Consider the following 8,257-nt stretch of genomic DNA (forward strand, 5'->3'; position numbering starts at 1 on the left):
AGCGTTCCTGAACTGTGTCAATACATCCGCAATGTCCTCTGTGAAAGAGGCTGCGGGGAAATCAGAATCCTGCATTTCACTTTGGCTTTTCCTGCCTAAATGCCTGGAGAACAAACTTTACCAATATCCCTCACACTTGAGGGAAGTGACAATTGTTTACAAGATACAAGGTACTATACTATGAAAATGTTACAGAAATAATTACATGGAACAAGTCTTTTAAGTACTTAAAGACTTTATTAGACTAACTGAAATGTATGGAAACACAGTTCCACTGAACACATTCTTTATGCACTATACTTAAAAATATAAAATACAAAATGAATTTAAAGTACTTATATTAAACGAATTTTTCCTTTTTATTTTTGTTTAGCTTTCTTTGACACCATAAAAGAAAGAAAAAAAAAAAAGAACAGAAAGAGTATATTAAAAGAACACTATTAGGTAGAATTTTTTTAAACTTTTACTTTACCTATCATATTTAATATTTCCAAGACTATTTGGCCGTGGAGAATCATACACATCGCACTCAAAGCTGTGTGATCACCAGTCCTCTGAGAGCTAGAGGACCAAACAGAGCACGTCAGGGAGAGGGGGCAGCTGGCGGCACAGCCCCGCACGCCCTCCAGGCCCTGCCGCCCGCAGAGGCCAACGACGAGGACAAGGTGGCGGGAGGACGGGCCCAGGAAACAGCATCGGGGCCGCTCAGTCACAGGCTGCCTGAAGGTCACGGCCACTCGTGCATGACTAGGAGGATCTTCAGACAGACGGGGGAGGAAGTTAGGAAGGAGGATGGTCTTCCCCTCGGATGCTTCGGTACTTAGCCATGTCCTCAGGAAATACTTTAGAAAGTTCTTGAATCAACAGGCTTTTAAATTTCTAAGAAGAAAAATATACACGGTCAAGATGTCTTTGCTTGTGACCCATCACCCAAGTTAAAGACGACGGCCCACCAGAGCCTCAAACTCAAAAGAGAAACTGCTTTCCCTGCGCTGTCTGCTCATCTCCCTGATGCCACACCCGCCACACCGCAGCAGGTAACTGCTTGCAACTGTGCTGCAGGTACCTCAGGTAGATGGAGAACTACCTGAAAGAGGAATGTTCCTTCAAATACAACTTCTTCCCTCCTGCCTCAAGTGACAAGCAGCCCGCGCGTGAGGAGCCAGCCGCACAGGTGGAAGTGAGTTTTGCACAGAGCACAAGTAACAGGAGTCTTCACGTAATAATTAAGCAATTATTAATTCGAACCACATCAAACTCATTGTGTGCAAACAGCTCTCGATCAAAGCTTTCAGAGCACCTAGAAACCTGTCTTCTCCAAATACCACGCTCCTTGAGCCTTCGTATCAGCATAACGTTTGTTTTAATCCAATCTTAAAAGCAGCTAAATATCTGCCAGCATCTCAAAACCCTTTCTTATAAGCTGTTCAGAAAAGCAGCACCGCGGATAGAAACAAAGAGATGGTCCTTACATAGGTCAGGAACACATCCTCAAAGAAGGCTACATGCCAACACTACAGAAACCACTTAAGACAGAACTCGTGCAAGTTTAATCACTCAACCCACCACGCGTACAAACTGCACCGCGAGACGTTCACAATCTCATGAGAGGAAATGACACCAAGAGGCAACAGAAAGGGGTGCAAACTGAACAAACAGCACGGTCGCTCGTGTCACTGCCAACAGGCGATCTCCAGGCGCAAAGGCAGGGAGGTGAACAGGAGCGCAGGGAACCGGAGCGCATCACCCTGGGGCCGCCACCCTGTTCACAAGGGGAAGGGCGGGGTGGTTTCTGCCTGTCGGCCCCTGAGCTGGACGATTCAGCTCACTCACAGACTGGCCCAAACAACCCCAGCTGGCTCTCGACCGAAGCTCTACCGTGCCGCAGAGGTGATGCTCAGTGCAAGAGCAACTCAACGCCAAGCTGGCAAAGCAGAAACGAGGCCGGGGGCACCACACTGCACCTCACAGCAAAGCACCTCCAGGGCAGGTCGCCTGAGATCAGCACAGACCCCGAGGGCCCAGGCAGCATGAGACGGGCCTGTCGCGGCAGTCCCGTCCCCAGCTCTCTGCCGGCCCCTCGCCTCGCCAGCGCGCCCTCCGCGTGGCCGTCCCCGCGAACAGCAGACACGGAGCAGGCACCCTGTGCCCCTGGGCAGCAGAGGGAACACAACACTCGTGCCCCTCGCATCCTGGAGCTTAGGCTGCGGCAGAGGACACAGGACACAGACAGAAGGGCCGAGCCTTATCAGCCAAGGCTGGTCCGCAAGGCCTCTCGGAGGAGGCGACACGCTGACCAGGGAGGACAGGCTGTGGGCAGAGGACGTGCAGGAGTCCCAGCAGAGGAGACGGCAGGGGAATGGACGGGAAGGAGACGTGCTGGTGAATTCCAGAAACGCAAACGAGGCCAGCGCTGCCGGGCCAGAATGAAGGACGGGGGTGGAGAGGCAGGAGGGCTCGCTGTCTGAGGCCAACAGGAAGGGGTGGCACCACCCACCTAAAGGAAAACCACACCCCATGCCCCGGCCACACGAGAGTCAATGCAGGTAGGTAAGAAAACACTCCATATACCATGTTCAAGATGCAGAGTTTTCTCGATCCCATCAAAACCAAGAAACACAAAGAGTAGGGTCTCTGTGGAGAATAGGGTATACGGTACAAAGCGATCTGGAGTCGGAAGCTGGAGACGACCACCGGAGAAAGAGAAGTCAAGGAGGATTCGGCAATCCTCTAAACCAAAGACCCACAGTTACAGAAAAAGGCCGAACAGAAGGACTCAGAAAGCACCAAAGGGCAACCTGGAGATACTAAACTCGTAAAAATGGAAACAAGCACAGTTAGCCAACAACGACTAACACCACAAAAATTAACCCAGACTTCCGTAAACGTGAGGCTAGCCACGTCGCTACATTTATTATGCTACCACATGGCTTGATAATATTTAATTTTATTACCTGTTACGCATTTCAGAAATCTCAATTGTGTAATGTTGTCAAGTAGCTGATGTTTTACAAAGTCTATTAGCCAAATTTGCTTTGTGAGCATTCCTTGATGTTTTGACATTATCTTCTGTTCCCAAGAACCTTACCTTCATGGTGTCAATCTTGCCTTTAACTTGTTCATTTTTAGCCAGAGCCCTCTCCAGGCACTCTTTGGTATAGAGTTGGGGATTTCGACCTTGATCTATGTATCTGGAAACATGAAACATCTCAATTAACATTCATGGCTGATACCTCCTCTCACAGTTTTCTTATGGGGAAAAAACAAAGGTAGCGATCTGTAACCTCACATGGCCCTGTTTAGAAGAAGCTGTGTCCAGGAACCAGGTGAATTAGGATTCCTTCGTTTATACAAGTATAGATGACTTGCACTCACATTACTTCTAATGTGAATAACTCATGAAATCGAGTAACGATCACTTATAAACCAAGCAAGCTTCACAGCCACACCAGTTCACATTTTTAGCACTTGTGTTTTTCAAAAGGTTTCATGGTCACCACCTTTTTATCCTCACAACAACCTGTAAGGTCAGGCAGCTCCTGAACTAAGCGTGGGCCAGGGCTTCAGGCCTGAGCAACACAGGGGGCCCACCGAGATGCAACCCCACCAGGCCCACCCCGTCCTCTGCAGAGGAGCCTCGGGGCTGCAGGGTCGGTGAGGGGAGAGCGGCGAGCAGGAGAGCGCTGGCTTTGCCTGTCCTGAGACTAGTTTACCAACTGGAGAGAGGGGGAAATGATACACTACTTTCCTAAAAATACCTAAGTAACTTAAATTTAACAGAGACAGATTCTCTCCAATTATTTCTTAGCAGTATAAAACTGTTTCGTGAAATTTTCAACACGTGTCCCCAAAATGTCTTCATCTTCCCAAAGATTTCATTAAGCGTACTGCCTAGATGAATAACCACATTTTACCTGCGGAAGGCCACCTGCCTACTTCTGCACCTTGAAGACCTTCGCATCATTCAGCTAAACTGAATTACTCATTACAAAGAAACAAAAACCACCACCACTACACTAAGTCTGATTTTTGCATTTTTATGCTTCAGTTAAAAAAAATTATCACTTCAGATTAAAGACACTGTTAGGTTGCTGTTAATGGCATAAAAACTGGCTTTTATTTATGACAGATAGAGAAATACTAATAAATCAAAAGCTCTAGAAATCCCATTTTATTGTGATGTATCTGAAACGATGGAATGAAAAAAGCAACATTCTGGTTAAATCCTAAGCAAAATCCATCCATTTCTGGGGGGGAAAAAAACCCCAACAGGCCCAAATGTCCTAAATAAACAACCCCTTTCGACAGTGATGTCCTTTGGATTGGGCTCTTCTTTGAAGACTCGAGGGTTGACTCCCACTTCTGCCAACTCACTAACCCGAAGCACCGGGCAGAAGGGCCGAGGTTTACACTGGTATCTCTGCTACAGACGCAGTCGGCGTGCCTGAGAACGGGCCTGGAAACCCTTCTACCTCGGCACAGACTGACCGACAGTTCAGATCTGCTGCTTGCTGGGCGCTCAGAGGCCACTCCATCCCAGGTCCCCACGGGGGCCTCCGCTGCCCGTGCACCCACCGGCTCTGGCTGTGCTGGCTGAGGCCTCGCTGCCCCCGCCTCTTCAGCAGTCTTTCCCATCTGTTTCCTCTCATTTGCTCCACTTCAGAAGCCAGGAGTAGTTCCTTGGCATCTGTCAATATACTCATCCCACACCCTCGTGACCAGAATGGCTCTAATGAGGACCTTTAAGGAAGGGAAATCAGCCTCCACCTTGCCGCACTTCACGAGCAGGAGTCTAGAGCTGCAGCACACGTAGAAGACAGACCTTCGCTCCCACCTGGGAACACGTGACACCTTGGCCAGCAGGTGAGGACAGAGCTGAGGCTGGGAAAACTGCAGCCTGTGTGTCCTGACTTGGTGGCCAGCTGCCGAGCTGTGCTGTAACTGGGACTTTCATCTCTGACCTTTGGGGATGTAAAAAGGTAACTTTTCCTTTTACTGTTCAAGGAACTCTAGTGATTTACATTTGTAGTTTTACTGCAAAAAGCCCCAGAATACTCTTGCTGTTCCAAGGCAGCTCCGGGAGGGAGGCCGCTTGGCCCAGAGAACTGGCCCTGGTCAACACAAGTCCAGGATTTGAAACTAAAAATCGAGCTATCATATGATACAGCAATCCTACTCCTGGGCATATACACAGACAAAACTATAATTCAAAAAGATACACGCACCCCTATGTTCATAGTAACACTATTTACAATAGCCAAGACACGGAAACAACCTAAGTGTCCATCCACAGATGAATGGATAAAGAAGATGTGGTGTGTATATATACACAATGGAATACTACTCAGCCATAAAAAAGAATGAAATAATGCCATTTACAGCAACATGGATGGACCTAGAGACTGTCATACTAAGTGAAGTCAGAAAGACAAATATCACAAGCTATCACTTATATGTGGAATCTAAAACACGACACAAATGAACATATCTATGAAATAGAAACAGACTCACAGACATAGAGAACAGATTAGTGGTTGCCAAGGGGAAGGGGGGTGGGAGAGGGATGGAGTGAGAGTTTGGGGTTAGCAGACACTAATACAGGATGGATCAACAAGGTCCTACTGTATAGCACAGGGAACTACATTCAATATCCTGTGATAAATCATAATGGAAAAGAATATGGAAAAGAATATATATATATGTATAGTTGAATCACTTTGCCGTACAGCAGAAATTAACACAACATTGTAAATCAACTATACTCCAATAAAATTAAAAAAAAAAAAAAAAAAAAGAAGAAGTCCAGAATTTTAGTCTCAGCTCTGACACTGACTAGTTAAACAGCCACTACAGTTACTTACTGGTTCTTTCACCTGTGAAATCAGTGTGATAAAACCTGGATGGATAAAACCTAAAGAGTTTATTTCCTAGAGGCGTTCTCTAGGCCAGGACTGTGCCCAGGTGCAGGTAACTCTCTCGCAGAAAACGGTAAAAAGCCTTACCAAACATACCTGGCCTAAGAACTTTTTTTTTCAACAGAGCAGATATTATCATCTCCTAGAACCAGCACTGCCAGGGCAGTCTGGGGGGATACCAGACCAAATTCGTACTTCTCGGGTTGTTTCTGGCTTTAATTTTTTTAAATTTATAATATAGCTGTATAAGACTTTTTCCTTCTCAAGAAAAAAAAAAGGAATTCATGTGGTTGTCCTTTTATATAAGCAAGATTTTAAGAGCCTAGGATGTTCTTCACATATTTAAAAAGGCTTTATTCACATGTAACTCTTTTTAAACAATACAATACTGAGGGGTTTTTTTTAAAGTTAATTAATTTATTTATGTTTGGCTGCGTTGGGTCTTCGTTGCTGCGTGCGGGCTCTCTCTAGTTGCGGCGAGCGGGGAGCTACTCTTCATTGCGGTATGCGGGCTTCTCATTGCGGTGGCTTCTCTTGTTGTGGAGCACGCGCTCCAGGCGCGTGGGCTTCAGTAGTTGTGGCGCACGGGCTTAAGTTGCTCCACACCATGTGGGATCTTCCCGGACCAGGGCTCGAACCCATGTCCCCTGCCTTGGCAGGCGGATTCTCAACCACTGCGCCACCAGGGAAGTCCCTGAGATTTTTTATTTTTTTAATGGTTTAATCCCATTAGAACATAAGCTCCATGACGACGGGTATTTTTGTCTGTTTTCTTCCCTAGCATACACGAAGCACCCAGACCATGCCTGCCACATAGCAGACACTTAAATACTGGTAGTTGAGGAAATGATTACAGCAAAACTAAACAATAATTAGAATATCAAGAACGCTACTTACTCAAATACTTCTAAAGGGACAGTAATATCATGAAGTTGCTGTCTGCACTTATCGATATCCTGTAAGCCAGTAACAATAAAATTCCTGAGGGAAAAAGCAAAAATGGGACGTTAGGTTAATTGGGACGACGGCACTGAGCACCACCCACACCTGGCCGACCAAGGATGCACACGCGTGTTCCTTGCACAAGCACAGGCTACATGTGGCTCTCAGCTCTTTGGTTAGTTACGGAATTCCTAGGAAAGCTTCGGCGTTATATCATATGCTCACCTATCTCCTGATTTTCTTTTTAAACAAGGAATTGCCAATACTGGGGGGCAGGAACCAATAGGAATAAAGGCAGAAGCCTTTGAGAATCTGATGAAAAATACGAGCCCTCTCTCAAAAACATTCACCCTGCGGTGGCGGGGATTTTGTGTGCGGTGTCAGACGACGCCCGGGGTGGGCGACTCCAGTCCGAGCATCCATCCTCAGAGCCTGGGGGAAAGCAAGCCGCGGCTGCCTAGTCTAACTTCAGCTCCCCGCGGGAGCCTTCCTAGATCAGCCGGCTAGTCCCGCAGCACCGCGTACGCAAGGCGGGCTTGCAAACAGGTTGGTGCTTGTGCCCTCCGTACAGCGGTGGGCCCTTCTCGGGAGCATCCGATTTGCATCTGCCTTTTGTCCACCCTAGGGCCGGGCACCGCGGCCAGCACAGGGCTGCTGCCCCAAAAGTCACTTCATAAACGTGCTGTGGCCCGTCGCACCCCACCACCGCCCACCATCATCCGATTCCTCCCTTCGGGCCTAGGCATCAAGCGGTCCCTGAGCCCTCACCTTCCCGGGGCCCATTTCACCGCACGGCCGCGTGAAGCCCGCCTCCCCTCGGGGGGCAGGGGCGGAACCCCCCGCCGAAGGGGAGCGAGTCCTACGTGCGTGGGGCGAGACTCAGATTCAGAAGCACGCCTCCCCCTGACAGCCCCACAAACGGAGACTGATAACGTGTCCAAACGCGGCCCCAAGACCAGGTCCCAGCGCGGCAAAGCGGGAAGGAGGCGGGCCTGCAACAGGCGGCGGCGGCCAGTCCGCCTGCGCACAGCCTGGACCGGGAGGGCCCGGGACGGCCCGGCCCCGAGCAGGGCGGGGAGAGGCGGCGGCTCTCGGCCGGCTCCAGGCTCCCCATCCCGGCTCCCAGACAGACAGACGCCACCCCGCTGGCGCCGGGGACACGCCGGCGGACTCGGCCGCCACTCACAGCTTCTGGTTGAGCCCGGCCTGGCTGCTGGGCTGGAAGTCGCTGACGATGATGCCGAGCTGCCGGATGTTCTCCACGAACTTCTCCAGGTGCTCCTCCAGGTGGTCGAACTTCTCGGCCATGGCCCGGCCGTCCGCACCGCCGCGGGCGCGCTCCTGGCCCGGCGCCTCTGGCTTCCGCCGGGGCCCGCCACCACTTCCGTTTCCTCTGGGGC

The 8,257-nt window shown here is 49.4% G+C and overlaps 1 protein-coding gene across 1 annotated transcript; it reads right to left on the reverse strand.

The window, feature by feature from the left end:
• Positions 1-445: 445 nt before the first annotated feature.
• MED10 (mediator complex subunit 10) lies at positions 446-8,246 on the reverse strand. Its single transcript, XM_082380345.1, has 4 exons — positions 8,044-8,246; positions 6,813-6,896; positions 3,089-3,191; positions 446-879 (listed from the first exon to the last, which is right to left on the reverse strand). The coding sequence occupies exons 1-4, from the start codon at positions 8,163-8,165 to the stop codon at positions 781-783; spliced, it is 408 nt and encodes a 135-aa protein (XP_082236471.1). The 5' UTR covers positions 8,166-8,246; the 3' UTR covers positions 446-780.
• Positions 8,247-8,257: the final 11 nt, after the last annotated feature.

The sequence above is a fragment of the Balaenoptera borealis genome (genome assembly GCF_965194805.1).
Source record: "Balaenoptera borealis genome assembly, chromosome: 2".
Taxonomy (NCBI): Eukaryota; Metazoa; Chordata; class Mammalia; order Artiodactyla; family Balaenopteridae; genus Balaenoptera; species Balaenoptera borealis.

Bases quoted from the DNA above. Each gene is read 5' to 3' on its own strand.
- MED10 (XM_082380345.1), bottom strand. From the start codon at position 8,165: ATGGCCGAGAAGTTCGACCACCTGGAGGAGCACCTGGAGAAGTTCGTG. The intron at 6,897-8,043 runs GTGAGTGGCGGC...TTTTTCCCTCAG, and splicing joins GCCGGGCTCAACCAGAAGCT to GAATTTTATTGTTACTGGCT. The intron at 880-3,088 runs GTAAGGTTCTTG...TTTTCTTCTTAG, and splicing joins GCAAGATTGACACCATGAAG to AAATTTAAAAGCCTGTTGAT.